The sequence below is a fragment of the Ursus arctos genome, unplaced genomic scaffold, assembly GCF_023065955.2.
Source record: "Ursus arctos isolate Adak ecotype North America unplaced genomic scaffold, UrsArc2.0 scaffold_21, whole genome shotgun sequence".
NCBI classification, from domain to species: domain Eukaryota; kingdom Metazoa; phylum Chordata; class Mammalia; order Carnivora; family Ursidae; genus Ursus; species Ursus arctos.
Window position 1 is genome coordinate 2,357,155 of NW_026622886.1, and position 16,526 is coordinate 2,373,680.

Below are 16,526 nucleotides of genomic sequence, written 5' to 3' on the forward strand. Positions count from 1 at the left end.
AGTATTTAAAATTTGAAGTTTATACTCATTTCCATTCCTGGAAAATTTTTTGTATGTTTGGAAAAACTTGGGTATGTAGGTGTACTTCAACTGTACAATTTCAACTGTAAATTTTATGAAATCTAAATACAGATCAAGTATTTCCAATGAAAATTTCATGTTCAACCTGAAATGTGTTGTAAGTATAAAATACGTACCAGATTTCAAAGACTTAATGTCAAACATCTAATTTTAAGTATTTAAATATTTAAATACTTTAAAATTGATTTCATGTTAAATTGATAATATTTTGCATATATTAGGTTAAATAAAGTATACATTATTGAAATTATTTTCACCTGTTGCTTTTACTTTTTTAATGTGACTCCTGGAAAATGTAAACTAACACATGACTTACATTCCATTTCTTTCTTTCTAAGTTTATTTTATTTAAGCAATCTCTATATCCAACATGGGGCTGGATCTCAGAACTCCAAGATCAAGAGCCACATGCTCTACTGGCTGAGCCAGCCAGGTGCCTTTCACGTTCCACTTCTACTGGATGCTGCCTGCTGGAGTAACCTATTGATTCCCAAACCTTTCCCACTGGAACACCTCCCAACACTAGGTTTGGGAATGCTGCCGTAACCACATACTGTTCTTCCTGCTGACCACATCTGAGATTGAGAAGTCCTTCCGTCCTCTTCAGCAACGATTCCAAACTGTCCTACATAATCACCTTCCTTTTAATCCTTTCCCAGGTCCTCTTTCTCTTCCTGTCCCCAAGGACCTATTCTCAGTTCTCTTTTCCATTCTCTGCACTTCCATGGTGAGCTCATCCACTCCCTCAGCATCAGCTATCATGTCTATGTGGATGTCTTCCAATCTTTTATCTCCACTTCTGACCTCTTTCTCAAGCTTCAGCTTCACACTGTCTGCTAAACAGCTGCCTCTGGGAGTCCCACTGCCTTCTTAAATTCAGGACGTCTGACCTGGAGTACATCTTCACTCCTCCTGAAGATTCCCACCATTCACCTTGAAATCCCAGAGTCCCTGGTCCCTCTTCTAGCCACACCACAGCAGTCTTACAGCAGACCCTTTCTTAGTCCCTTTTTACCAAAACTGGCCCGCCTGACTCTAAATTAGCCCCCAGTCCTCTGCCCGTTACCATTTAGCATTCTCAAAAACCACTCTGATCACACTGTTATCATATTTTCAACAAGTCCTCTGTCTGCCATCCAAACTACTAGGAATCCAAACTACTGGGCAGGTGTCCCAGCTCCCCTATACATCTCTGAGCTCCCATCAATCCTCCTTGGACATAACTAATCCTCTAGCTAGACTGCTCTACGCTCTACACAATTCTGACCACCCTTTTAGGCTTAGCTTAAATACACGTCCTCATAAAGGCTTCAATGATCAATCTGACCAAAATTAGTCCTTCTCTTCCCTCAAACTCGTTTGGTATTTCTAATGGCAACCATCATGGTAATGGGAGTATGCAGTCTTATCCTTTTTATAAAACAGTGTCCCCTTAACATCATCCAACAGCACCTTGCACTGCACGTTGCCATCTCTGGACATCTTACCGAAGAAATCAACTTAAAAAGGAAAATGCTGGAGGACTTGGGACTAATGACGATTCTCAAATATTTATCTTCAGACAGATATCTAACTGCTCCAGACTTACACTTGGATGTCTCAAAACTCAATTAACTCCAAAACTGAACTCATAATTTCAACCCCACACCTGTCTCCCGAAGGGCACCCCTACTCAGTGAATGATACCACCATCCATCAGTAGCCCAGACCAGAGACGGAGGCATCACCTTTAATTTCCCCATACTCTGTGCTCAGGTCCTATGAAATCTTCTTCCTGTATGTCTCTGGATTTACCTACTTCATCTCAACTCTGCTGCCAGTTCAGGCCACCATTACCTACGATGCCTGCAATACTATCTGGTCTTATACTCAACTCTCCAGCCATTTCCTACAGTGCAACCAGAGTCATCTTTCAAAAATCCAATATGAACAGGTGACATTCCTACTGAAGACCCCTTTAATTGTTCTTAAGATCAAGACTTCCAAACATGGCTTACAGACCTTCTGCATCTGGCCAATGTATATCTTACAGCTTTGCTTCTCATTTCCTGATCATCTCTTTCCTTATGTACATCATGCTCCAACGATGTCCAAGCACTCTATATGTAGTTCTCCAAGTACACCAATGTCCTCCCTTGCCGCAGGGCCGTTGCACAAGCTGGTCCCTCTACTTGGGCTGGATGTCCCTCCCTTGTAATCATCCAAAACTCTGAGCGCTGGCCAGCCTCCTTGCATTTCTATTCTTTCTAACTTCAGCAATGGTACCTGGAGAAAATCTTCACACTACTACACTAGCACTTATCCCAATATCCAGCATGTAATAGGTACTCAATAATTATTTGCTGAATGAGTAAACAGATAAAAGTTCTCTGAGTTAAAAAAAAAAAAAAATTCCAGGGGTGCCTGGGTGGCTCAGCTGGTTAAGTGCCTGCCTTCAGCTGAGTTCATGATCTCAGGGTCCTGGGATCAAGCCCTGCTCTGGTGCTCCCTGCTCACGGGGAAGCCTGCTTCTCCCTCTCCCACTGTAGCTCCCCCTGCTCGGGCTCTTTCTCTCTGTCAAATAAATAAATAAAATCTTAAAAAAAAAAAAGTTTTTTGGGGGCGCCTGGGTGGCTCAGTCGTTAAGCGGCTGCCTTTGGCTCAGGGTGTGAGCCCAGCATTCTGGGATCGAACCCCACATCGGGCTCCTCCACTGGGAGCCTGCTTCTTCCTCTCCCACTCCCCCTGCTCGTGTTTCCTCTCTCGCTGGCTGTCTCTCTCTCCATCAAATAAATAAATAAAATCTTAAAAAAAAAAAAAAAGTTTTTTAAATTCCCAAGTCAATGAATGAAAGCCATTTCTAGGACATCCATATTTGACAGCATTGTATAAAGTGGGCAACTGACCTAAGTTTTTATTTTATCTGTCTTTTGGATCAAACCTATTAATAGTTTCATTAAATAAACAGAATTTACAGGTACAGGCTCAGAATAATACAATGAAGGAAAAAACACTGTATTTTATGTATTTTATGTTCTCTCTTGTCTTGTAAACTTGGGACGAACTCATCTGAAACTGTTGAGAACCTTTTGATGCAAAACACAGAATATATGAAAAGCGGCCAAGCAAATGTGGATACATCACAGAGGCAGAGCCTGCAGGAAACTGGAGAGCACGAAGAGACGACATCAGACCCTAGGAATGTAGGTAGGGACTTTTTAATAAAAAGAAAAGGCTCAGCACTACTCCTGTCCTTATCCAGGCTGCAGCTCAGTGCAATCAGTGCACACATTTCATGATCTGGGGGGCCATAAAAGTCTCTCTGGTTTATTTAACAAAGGGAGATAGAGCAAAGGGGAAGGAAATACTTACTAAGCAAGACACCTAGGTGCCAGCTCTTACATACATTTCCTTTATGGTTCACAACAGTGTATTATCCCCATTTTACCGATGAAGAAACAGGGACTTACGGTCACATAGCTGGTCCTGGTGACCTTATAGTCCGGTCTAACTCAAACACGGTTTTACTGAACATTTACTCCTGTTAAGTGCAGTCCTAGATGCAGGGGATTGAGCAACAAGCAAAACAAAATCTGCTCTCAGGAAAGCGGATGCTTTTGAGGGGAGTGATGCATCATATACAAATAATGTAATTTCAGACAGTGACACAATTAAGGGATATTAAAATAGTAAAAGTGAGGTAGAGTAACCAGGGAGGCAACTTAGGTTGCGAGGTTTGTAAGGATCATTTAAAAGACAATTTTGAGGAGATATTTTTGCATGGCTAAAGAAAATGGAGAATAAAGTGACTATCTTCTCCAACTTTAAATGGAAATCTCTGGAGCTACCAGAATTACCATTCATTTCGTGATTCTCAGCAAAGAGACTATGAGGTGAAAGCAGCTATAGTGCTATCCTAGTCCTAACCCAAAGCAATTGGTTAGATAGCTACCAGATGGTGCATATTTCCACATGAAGCATGGGTTGACCAAATTAATTCTTAGATCCCCCAGCACTTACAACAGCACCCAACACACGCCAGGGCATAATAAATGACTGCTGAATGAATATATGAAGGAAGGAAGGAAGAAAAGAAAATGTTAAAATGTCACTGTTGTGGGTTAAATCCCTTTTCAGGCCAACTGGTTTCAATATACCCCAGCCCACTCCACGACCAGCCTCAACCACGAGAACAGGGTGAGAGAAGGTGACTGGCGTAAATCCACGAACAATACTGTACTAGGAAACAATCAGCATATGCTGCCCCCTCCCCAACCAAAGATGGTCGGAAACCCCATCTTTAAATCACAAGTTACACTTAATGAAAATCTAACATCCAAAGATGACTAAAAGTGAGTTATTACTTAGCTGCTTTAAATAGGGCTCTCCTAACGCAGGTTCTCAGGATACTTCTGTATCAGGTACCTCTTCTAAGGACGGCACCCACAGCACCAAGCTGTGATGGCCTCTTTACCTGAGTATCTTCCTTGCTAGATTGGTACTTCTTGAGGGCAGAAACAAAGGACATTCATCTGTATTGCCTCAGGGCCTTGTCCAGTTTAAAATGAAGAACCATGATTATGCTAAGTTAGAAAAATTAAATTTCTCCAAAACGTTTCCGGCACGGGGCATATGGGTAACGTGAGGCCCACCCACTACTACTGCTATCTACCGGGCCTGCTCTGTAGGACCTGAAGGCCTCATCATCACACATCACTCTTTCAGTGTCTCTTGCACAGGTGAAGAACTGGAAAAGCCTTAGAAGTCTCTGCTTCAATTTTTAGAAGTTTATTTTTAAACGATGGCCCTAGTGGTGACAAAGAACAAACGGCCATTCAAAGCTGAACAAGAGCTGAGCTTGCCACTAAATATCAAAGATGCCGATGCTTCCTTTCTGGCACCCAGATGGAAGGACAGAAACAGTTTAAAAATAAGATACCACTTCTGATAGATTAGCGCTACCAATTTTTGTGCTGTTTCAGTAAAATCTTAATAATGAATCTGTGACATTTCTTTCCGAGACAGAGCAGCACTGTAAATAATGACATTACTATAGTATCACAAGTAGACCCAGCATAAGGAAACATGGATGGCGGGGGGCGTCTTAAGTCAGAATCATACTCGTTTTCTCCAGCAAGAAACTTCCTCTGCATACGCCGTCTCATTTTTAAAAACCATAACATGCATGTTCTAATATCCCTGGGTTCTGCTCTTCGTAACATCAGCCACATCTCTAAAGTTTTTAAAGCTTCGTTTCACACTATCAACAGAAAGAAAACTTCAACAAAAGGCACAAATTAAATACTACCCGTCTGCACACTTGACTTACTACTCATTTTTATTTGCTTCCGAATTACCATAGTTTTGGTGTGCCATCAGGATTGGCTCTGCAGGAACTAGATCCAAAATGGCAGCTGAGCTTCTGAAACTCACCAGAGCCATAACGCTTAACATACGTGAAACCAGGTCTTATTTATCTCACTTTTCAACCTGTCTAGGAGAAAAGAATATTTATAAACACATTTCAAAGACTCAGATGGCATTCTGTTCACGTTCATTAGATCACCCTCCTTCTTGCGGGAGAACAGGCACCCTGCTTTGGCTCCTCCGCTCCACAAACTGAATTAACCTGCTATTCACATGTTTACACAGTCCACAAAAACAAGCTAATGGCAAAATATGGAAAGCTTAGGTTTTTCTCACTCTTCTCCTATAAGGCCAACTTAGGAAATGGGTGTAAAATGAATCATCTAACAAGTAAAGCCCCAAATAAGCGCTTTCATTTTCAGAAAAAACAACAATAATGAGAGCTTTAGTTTTCCTGAGGGCCACCACAAAGCAACACTCCGTATCACTATGGTAATTTCTATGTCTTTTCCTTTAAATTCAAGCTGTAAAAAAATTTTTAAAAGAGACAAATTTGTTCCAGACTACCTCTTTAATATGTTTCCAATCCCCCTTACACAAAAGCTGAACTTGTATCACCAAAAGATGTACATGGAATTTAAACTGTCACTTCTCTGCTTATTTCCATTAGTAATATAACATTAATTTTAGAAAAATAATAAAATACTTGCTCTTTAGAGGTGGAGAACTTTAATTATCTTTATGTATTCAAATGTAGAGTCTTTTTGTTAAATTAGCGTGAAAGTCCCTTCATCTACACACAATTGGCCCAAAGAAACAGGCCATTTTCAGCACAAGGGGCCAATCCATTTGAACAGTGAATAAAGCTTTTGAAAGCACTACACACCCTCTTCCAGACTGTCAAATTTTCAAAACGGGCCAGCATCTCTTCCATTTTTTTTTAACACTTGCAGGCCCAGCAAGCATCTTATAATTAGATTAATTAAAAAGGAAACAAAAACACAGCTCCCTTCTGATCAAAATTATTCCATTTATGCTTAATTAGCTTTAATCCAAGTCTACATATTTAATGATGGGGATATGACAATTCCACCCATTTGCATATCTTAAATGCCTTTCTAAACTATACTTTGTAACAGATTTAGAAGAACAGTCGCTTTCTCATGCCAGTATGCCACGCATAAATCAGGAGGATACAAATTAGGAAAAAAAAAGAAAAAAGAAAAGAAAACAAGGTCTCTCAGAGCCAGGGATGTGCTGAGGGGGTGGGGTAATTTACTCAGGGGTGGGGGCAATTTCCCCGCCACATCACAAACTACGATCCTTTCAGCCCACCAGACGAGAAGCATTACATCACACTCTTACAATGATAGGGGGAGGTGGCTCTGAGAAAGCAAGTTTTCAGCTTTCTTCCCTCCCTGCTCCCAAGCTTTCTAGAATCCCGGACTGGGAGTAATGGAATTTAACTTGAGGGCACCGCACGGTTTCGGGGGTAACTAACATACACATACATACGTACGGCTACCTATTTATATGACCCTAAATGACCACTTCAACAATGGATACATGGCCTAAAGAGGCAACCACACACACACACACACACACACACACACACACACACACAAAGATGCTGAATTTGTGCTGAAAAGCCCCGTTCGTCTGTATAAAATTAAACAAAAATTGTAACCCGTGAGAAATGGAGAAGGCCAGTCTACAGGGAGAAGCTGATAAAGAATTCATTCCTAATGGGCTGAATAGCTGTTTAGATCTTTAAAACACCATGTTTACAAGACAGTCCTACCATTTGGTTCAAACCACGATCAAAATAAAAGCGCATCTGGCTGCACATTTGAGAACACACACAGAGACCCAGTGCAAATGAGCGCGCGCAGAGAAGAGAGGGGTGATCCACACATTGCTTGGGAGGTTTTCAAGCAGGGGAATCTACAAACCCCAAGCCTCCTGGTGTTCACTCGCCCCCAGCCTGATGTTTAAAATGTATCAGGTCTTATTTTAGGTTCTACATCTCTCTAGGAAGGATGGCCTAGCTTTAAGGGAGGAAAAAAAAAAAAAAAAGGAAAAAAAAAGGCTTTCCCGTGGTAGTGCTTGCCCTCCCAGATCCTTTGTCGGCCTTAGCAGCCGAAAGAATGCAAACCCATTTATATTTATGCAAATTTTTGCAGCAGATTTAAGGGGGCAGGGAGAGGTCTGTGTTTTTTAAAAACCTCTTTCTAAATATCAAATTTCCAGTTACTCGCAGTTTCATTTATTTGCAAGACAGAAATGATGATGAAAATCTGTATATAAATTAAAAGTGCAATTAAATCACTTCAAAATTTAAATATTCTACCAAGGCTTTTCCATTTCTAAAATGCCGAACCAAAAGTACATCACGGGTCTGATTTACACAGATTCACGAAATGTCTGAAGCCAGTCTCCATGCTAGACAAATGTCCATTTGCAACACCACTAGTGAAAACGGTTAGACAAGATCCATATAAATCAATTGGTTTAAAAAAATTGAAAATATTTACCAACCTCATAAAGTGCAGCAGTGCTTAAATCCAGCAAATTGAGGCATACAAGGTAGAAATGGAAATGAAAAAAGGTCCAAAAAATGATTTCTTTTTGTCTATCTGTTTTTTTTGTATTTTAAATATTCAGAAACCAGCAGAGACTCTGTCGGCCATTTTGGCTTGAACTAACTCTCTCTCACTCACTCTCCCTCTTGCTCTCTCTCTCCCCCTCTGTCTCTAAAGGAAGCAGCTTTTTGTGACCTTCAAATAGAGGCGGATCATGTGACTTCGGGTAGGTTTGTCAATCAGGAAAGGGGAGGGAGCTGGGGTTGAAACTGCCTTAAAGGGAAAGCAGCCCTTTTCCACTCACTTTCATTTGTGAAAGGCTGTTATCTCATACTCTCCGCCTACACACACTGAATGTGAAAGTGGCAACAGCATAAGGGTAACAGATGAACAAAATATAAAAACCTTTATTGGTTTATAGAAATATGCTCAGTTGCTAACGATTCTTGCAGATCCTGGAGCTTGGCTTGCTTGCTATAGTTATTCTCTAGTTGTTTGGGCAAGCATGGGCTGGCAAACTGCTCTTTAAAAGGGGGCTTAAACAATGCTTTAGCCAAACAAGAGACTAGTTTTTAAAGATTAAGGTGAAATACAGGGCACAACTGATCTCTGACAAGCTCCAAAAATGCATAGGAGAAGACTAAAAGGAAATATACCCAAGTATAAACTGAAACTGGCAATTCAGAGAGGTTAAGTGACTTATTTCAAATCACACAGCTAAAGATAATACCTCACTAAATGGCTTTTTCATACAAACAAAAGAGAAAGATTATTTGACAACTAACTGTGGCAAATAGCATATATTCATTTGAGAGAGTGTTTCAGGGAAATCTTTTGCCTACAGAATACTGAATCGAGTGTTTGTATATATGTACATATTTATATATAAATATAATATACATATATATAGAAATTGCTTTTTCTCTGTGCCTCTGGAAATCATTAAACATTTTCTCCAATGAAAAACAAAGCAAAAGAAAACAAAACAAAAACAAAAAACAAATCACACAGCTAGACAGAAGCAGAACAGGGACTGGTTCCCCAACTGAAGTCCACATGTATTGTTTTGGGTTTATGTATGTTTGATACCTCCTCCCCCAAACCCAAATAAAAATGATGCTACAGCGTTAGCAAGCTGACTTCCTCTAGGATAGGGCAGATTCCAGCCCCCTGTAATCCCCTCTCCCACCTGAGAAAGTAGCTCTACAGCTGACAAGAGTAAGCATGAAATTTAAAACCTACCTGCTTTCCCCATCCCTAGGTCCCTTCTTCCGGCTGTAGGCATTCGCAGTTTATACCCACCTAAGAAACCCAGGCTGGGTTTGCGTCTCTAGCCCTGGGGCAAACAGGCTGTGCAAGCTTAGTTAGGCAAATCCCTTTACCTCCCAAGGCTCAGATTTTGACTGGGATGTAAAGACTTGACAATACTAGATAGTATCTTTGGTTCCTTTCCGCCTGGAAACTCTACACTTGGCTTCTTTCTTTTAGCAGTTCTGTTCATCTTATCCTTGCCATCTCAAAAGTCAGTCATTACCCCAGGAAGGCCTTCTTGACCCTTCCAGTCCAGACCAGGCCTTCCTATTCAACATTCCCATAACCTCCTTTACTACTTCTTTATAACATTGGTCAGAATCGCAATTTATAGTTTGCGTAAGAATTTGCCTATTGCTGATCTTGTCAGTGTGTATAAGGACAAACGCCTCATCTTCCTTCACTGCCCTGAGGCCCCACATAGTAGGTGAATAAATGAATGAATGAATTACTTGGACTTCCATTCAGAAGTGCTGGGCAGGAGATCTGCCACGCAAATGTAAAGAACGGAAATCACATCATTCCCAGAAACTCACCTCCATCTATTTGTTCTAAGGACTGCTTTGGAAATAAAGTAACTAAAATGATAGAGAGCAGGCAAAAGTGCCCTGTGACTGTCAAGATTCCATCTATCTCTATAAAACAAAAAAAGTGGGATCCACAGTATGAGTCTCCCAAATGAATGAGGCTGACCAAGCGTACTCTGACATGCCACCCAGCAGAGAACCCATGGATTCCGTAAGCCCGGCATTCCTCGAAAAGGAACCTATGAACCCTTCTGGGGAGTCCTGGGTGGCTCAGTTGGTTAAGCGACTGCCTTCAACTCCGGTCATGATCCCAGGGTCCTGGGATCGGGCTCCTTGCTCAGCGGGGAACCTGCTTCTCCCTCTCCCTCTGCTACTCCCCTTGCTTGTGCTCTCTGTCAAATAAATAAATAAAATCTTAAAAAAAAAAAAAAAAAAGGAACCTATGAACCCTTCCTAAATCCCACACATTTGTCATCCTGGCTTCTGGGTCTTCATACAGCCTTCCTCCCTTGCTTCTTCCACTCCGACAGAACAGGAAAGGAGCTGTTTCAGGGCAGGCGGAGCCAATGCCTCAATGATCGGGCGGCTTGAATATTTATGGTGTAAAAGGCTTCCACTGTCTTCTCGCAGCCCCCGAGTGGAGCAGGCCAGGACTCAGACTGACAATTGAGATGTAGGCAAAAGCAGGAAACTCCTTGGATGGAAATTTTGAATATTTAGTCTATTTTTATCCTTCCAATACCTTCCAGATGAGTTACGGAAAGCTTACTTATGCGGAGCAAGCTCCACATGTTAAAATTCATGGAGATTGTACAGCTGCCTTGTTTTAATTTGTGATGGACATGGTTTCTTCATAGTTTTGCTAAGTCTCCATTCCCCAATGCAGAATATTATTGTACAAATATATATATTTGTGTGTGTTACCTTGTGTTAAACAAGTTGCATGAAAAGCCAGAAAACACACACACATTTGAAGCAAAATATTAATTCTATTTTCAAATAATATGATCAATATTTTTCTTCAACCTCTAGACAGCTTTGTTTCGTGAGATACTCCCAACCTTAAAGCTATTAGTCCACTTGCTCCTCTGAAGAAATAGCTGAAATAAACACATTTTCACTGTATTTCCAGACATTTTGGACTTTGTGATTTATTTGTTGTACTTTTTCATATTAACCATTAAACAGTGTTTTTAAACTGTACCATTACAAGATGAGGATACAAAGTAACAAAAAAGTTTTTTTTCTAAGATTTTATTCATTTATTCATGAGAGACAGAGAGAGAGGCAGAGGGAGAGGGAGGTTTCCCGCGGAGAAGGGAGACCGATGGGGGACCTGACCCCCGGAGCCTAAGGCAGATGCTCAACCAATTCAGCCACCCAGGTGCCTCAAAAGTTTACTTTTTTAAACAAAACAGAACTCATACACTCAAATGTGTGTTATCTTTCAAAGTTGGCACCTTGGTGACAATATACTAAAATATTTTTATTAGGAAGCAAGATTAAACAATAATGAACTGGGGCGCCTGGGTGGCTCAGTTGGTTAAGAGACTGACTCTTGGTCTCAGCTCAGGTCATGATCTCAGGGTCATGAGATCAAGCAGGAGCCTGCTTAAGATCCTCTCTCTCCCTTTGCCCCTCCCCCCGCCTCTCTCTCTGTCTCTTAAAAACAAAATAAATAGGGATGCCTGGATGGCTCAGTTGGTTAAGCGTCTGCCTTCGGCTCAGGTCATGATCCTGAGGTCCTGGGATTGAATCCTGCATCGAGCTCCTTGCTCAGTGGGGAGCCTGCTTCTCCCTCTGCCTGCCGTCCCCCCACCCTGCTTGTGTGCTCTCTCTCTCTCTGACAAATAAATAAATAAAACCTCTAATAAGAGCAAAGAAAGAAGGAAAGAAAGAAAGAACTGAACATTTAACTCAACAATCTAGAAAACAAGTAACCAAAAAGAAATTTATAATGATAAAAGCATATACATAAAGCAATAGTCAACGAAGAGTAGGCTGAATCAAAGCAACACCTTTTTTTGCTCTAAAAAATATAGGTAGAGGATCCTTTGGAAAATCTGATCAAATTTTAAAAAAGAGAGAGAGAGAAGTCATAAATTAACATTAGGGCTCAGAAAAAGGGCATTGTAACTACAGATTTGGGGAGTATTTTTCTTTTTAAGATTTATTCATTTTAGAGAGGGGAGCATGTATGTGAGCAGGGGGAGGGGCAGAGAGGGAGAGAAAGCAGCAGACTCCCTGCTGAGTGTGAAGCCTGACATGGGGCGAGATCTCATGACCCCAAGATCATGACCTGAGCTGAAATCAAGAGTCAGCCACTTAACCAACTGAGCCACCCAGGTGCCCCACAGAGTATTTTTTAAATTGTAAGAGAATTACACAGAACTTCACATCAGTAAACTTGAAGATTAAACAAAATGGACGATAGTCAATGAAAATAAAAATTACTAAAATCAACTCAAGAAAAATTATGAAAATAACAAAAACCGACAGCAGAAATCTGTAAGATATTCGAAGAAGTAGCCACTAAAACTACATCAGGCATAAATGGTTTTCTGGGTGAATTCCACAAACTTCTATCAAACAGATAATTTTCATGTCATCCCTACTGTTCCCAAACTTATGGAGACAAAAGGGAAAGCTTCCTAATTTCTTCCATGTGACTAACATATTCCTGATATCCATCTGGACAGAGATGGTACAAAAAATAAAACTATAGATCAACCTTCACTTGTGAAGACAAATATAAAAATCCTAAGTAAAATATCAACAAAAATAATTCAGCAGTTTTAAGAGAATAGTTCACTGTGACGATGGAGAGTTTATACGAACAATGTAAGGATGGTTACATCACAAAATCTATTAACATAACTTCGTTTTTCAACAAGCACGGGCTACACGCTTTCTGTGTGCCTGACTCTGCATTAGTTGAGCTAGTACGCCATACCAGAAGGGTTCTTGTCCATATGGAGCCAACATCCTCACGGGAGAAGGAAATCACCGATAAGGAAATAGTGTTCTGATGGCACACGGAATAACTGTGCGAGGCTCACTTTAGATAAGGTGGTTAGGGAAGGCTTATCTCAGGCGGGACGTTTAAGTTGAGTTGAAAAGCAACCCGCTTGAGTTTTTAAAAGAAGAGGGAAGATCAGGAGGGTAGGACTTGTGAGCAGGGGAGAAGGTGTGAGATGAACCTGAGGTGGCAGGAGGAGCAGATCATACTGGGTCTTGCAGGCCACAGTAAAGATTTTCTTTTAAGAACAGTGGAAAGTCACAGAAGAATTTTAAAGCAGGAGACTGAATGGCACTATTTTATCCATTACTCATTTTCCACTTAATGACTAGAGTCTAACCAGCTTGTCAGGGGCAGAGGAAAATATTTCGGATCTGAAAAAATATATTTACAAGTCAAAAATACAAAAAGAAAATTATAACCATAAAAATTAATAAATGCTTAAATGTCCTCAAAATATAACAACTCGGGATTATTTTTTTCTTTTTCTTTTTAAGAAGGTTGCACACCCAGCATGGAGCCTAACCAGGGGCCAGATCTCATGACCCTGAGATCAAGACCTGAGCCGGGATCAAGAGTCAGCTGCTTAACTGATTGAGCCACCCAGGTGCCCCAAACCCAGGAATTTCATTCATCGTTAAATTTAGGATTTATGAAATTTTTGTTACATTTGAAAACAATTCTCACTTTACAAAAATTCCTGAAAAATGCTAACTGTTAAAAAATCTTAGGTAATTATAAATTCAGTTATTTGTAGCCAAAGAATTTCAGTAGCAAAATTATTAATATTCTTTAAACATGTGATAGCAAAAATAAATAAAAGCACGTTTAATATGGACGTGGGTGCCTTTTAATAGATTTCCTATAAAGTGGGGCAAAGTCTTCAAACCCTCCCCAAGTATGCATTATAAGGACCCACGGAACTCTTACCACCACTTTAGCAGAGATGGGATCAGATTTATGTGTTCAAGTTCATCCTGGCTCATACATGGAGAACACACTATAGAGGACCAAGACCAGAAGCAGAGAGACAAATTGGAAGGCAACTGTGGCCATTTAGGTGAGGGAGGGACCAGGTGGAGGTGGGAGCAGTGGAGAAAAGTACAGAATATATTTAGAAGATACAAGTGTTTCTATCATAAGATAAATGGTTGTTGTTATGAATAAAATCTGTGACCATGAAATATAGTAAGGCCGATCAACTCTTTCAAAAACAGGACTCCAAATTCTGGACTCACCATTCATTCATACAGTCAAGAACCTTTTTGGTTTTTGTATGAATTTTAAAGCATCCACCATATATTATATACTGTGCTAGAATAAGGCACTGGGGGATGCAAAGATGCTTTTTAACCCCCTCAAGGACAGAGGCATGCAAATCCATAATTAAAATATAGTATGGTAGGGGTGCCTGGATGGCTCAGGTGGTTAAGTGTCCAGCTCACGATTTTTCATGATCTCAGGGTCGTGAGATTGAGCCCCATGTTGGGCTCCGCACTGGGAGTGAAGCCTGCTTAAGATTCTCTCTCCCTCTGCACCCACCCTTTAAAAAAATAGCATGGTAAGCGTCATAATTTTTTTATTTTTTTAAATACATTTTTTAAAGACTTTATTTATTTGACAGAGAGATAGAGAGCCAGCACAAGCAGGGGGAGAGGCAGAGGGAGAGGGAGAAGCAGGCTCCCCGCTGAGCAGGGAGCCCAATGTGGGGCTGGATCCCAGGACCCTGAGATCATGATCTGAGCCAAAGGCAGACACTTAACCAACTGAGCCACCCAGGCTCCTGTCCCTAGTGCCATAATTAAAGAACAGAGACAGACGATAGTCATGCCATAGAAACACAAAGAACTGACATAGGGAGAGTCACAAAAGATTTCACAGGGGATATGAGATTTTGAACAGAGTTTTTAGAATGAGTAGGAGTTTGCCATGGAGAGAACATGAAAAAGGTCACAATTTTCTAAGTTTATTAACTTCCAGTACTATCAAATGTTGGCAAACATGAAGGCTGACGAGAAACAATATAAACCTAAGAGTTAAGTTTTTCAGGATTCTTAATCCCAACAAAATGAGAAGGTGGAAATAGTAGCCAAAGCTACATTGGAGTCTCCAACGCAACTAGAATCCCAATATTTGGATTCTAGCTGGAAAACAGACTGTTAGCATTTATACTCTTACTACATTTAGAAATTAGAATGCTAGCAGACCTAATTTTAGGGAACATTAAAAAAATTCTCAACTTCTTTAGAACCAACCTTCAAAAATCAAATTTGCATTTAGAGGAAGAATTCCTTGATACTCCAGGTTGAGCCTGGTGTCCTCCTCTGTGCTTCCTGGCTCCCCATAAACACCTCTTGGGTGGCACCTTCATGCCCTGTTGCTGTTGTCACCCATTTACTTCGTACTTCCCCTTCTCAACTCTGAGCTTCTTAATGGCAGACTATGTGGCTTTTACTTCTGGATCTAGTACATATAAGGAATTCGATTAATGTTTGCTGGATGAAGGACCAAACGAATAAGCAAAGGAGTAAATGGATGAACAGTATGAACCTAAATACTTAAGTATTTACAGGGTGCAAAAGAAGACAACACTTAAAAACCTCTAACTGGAAGAAGATAAAACATGTACACAGGATAGTCAACAAGGAAGGGTAAGATAACCTGTTAACTGCAAGGTTCTAGCCTAAGAGACACAGGAGTTAGAAAACAGAGGCACTACAGATCCGCAGAAATGGACTTCAAAGGAAGGACAGAACCAGAACGGTCACCACAGATGCTCAGTAGGAGGCCAGGGAAGCTGAAGCTGCAGGACCCGTCACTTTCACGCGGCTCTCCCACAGCCCTGGGAGGGGTCCCGGCACTGCGCCCAAATGATCTTTCTCTCTCCTTTTTCCTGTTACAAATTGTTTTTTCTTTTTCTCCTTTTTTTAAATTGTGGTAAAATACACCGTATCATAAAATTTACCATCTTAACCAGCTGTGCAGTTCAGTGGTGTTAAGTATATTCATGTTGTTGTGAAACAGATCTCTAGAGCTATTTTATCTTGCAAATCCGAAATTCTTTTTTTTAATAAAATATTTCTTTATTTTTTATTATATTATGTTAGTCACCATGCAGTGCATCCTAGTTTTTGATGTAAAGTTCCATGATTCATTACTTGCATATAACACCCAGTGCACCATGCAATACATGCCCTCCTTAATACCCATCACCAGCCTATCCGAAATTCTATACCCATTAAACAACTTCCCTTTTTCCTCTCCCCCGGTCCCTGGTAACCACCATTCTATTTTCTATTTATATAAATCTATTTTAGATACCTCATTTAAGTAGAATCATCCAGTATTTGTCTTTTTGTGACTGGCTTATTTCACTTCACATAATATTCTCAAGGTTCATCCACATTGTAGCATGTAACAGGATTTCCTTCTTTTTCACGGCTAATACTCCACGGTATGTATGTATACACCACCTTTCGTTTATCCACGCATCCGCCGGTGGACATTCGGGTTGCTTCTGCCTCTAGCTACTGTGATGAGTGCTTCTATGAAGATGTGTATGCAAACATTTCAATTCTTTTGGCTACGTACCCAGAAGGGGGATTGCTGGATCATGTGGTACTTCTATTTTTAATTTTTTGAGGAATCTCCACACTGTCT

General features: G+C 40.6%; 1 protein-coding gene across 11 annotated transcripts in view; it reads right to left on the bottom strand.

Annotated features, from left to right (window-relative positions):
• The window catches only part of TNRC6B (trinucleotide repeat containing adaptor 6B), a 241,523-nt gene that overhangs the window by 125,844 nt on the left and 99,153 nt on the right, over positions 1 to 16,526 (bottom strand). For 3 of the 11 annotated variants that reach the window (XM_044392304.3, XM_044392303.3, XM_044392305.3), the window contains exon 1: positions 7,966 to 10,242. The exons of the other annotated variants lie outside the window; for them this stretch is intronic. In XM_044392304.3, coding sequence (XP_044248239.2) covers positions 7,966 to 7,970 — 5 coding nt within the window. In that variant the 5' untranslated portion in view covers positions 7,971 to 10,242. Of the gene's footprint in view, positions 1 to 7,965; positions 10,243 to 16,526 lie in introns of those variants that run through there. 11 annotated transcript variants of the gene reach the window in all.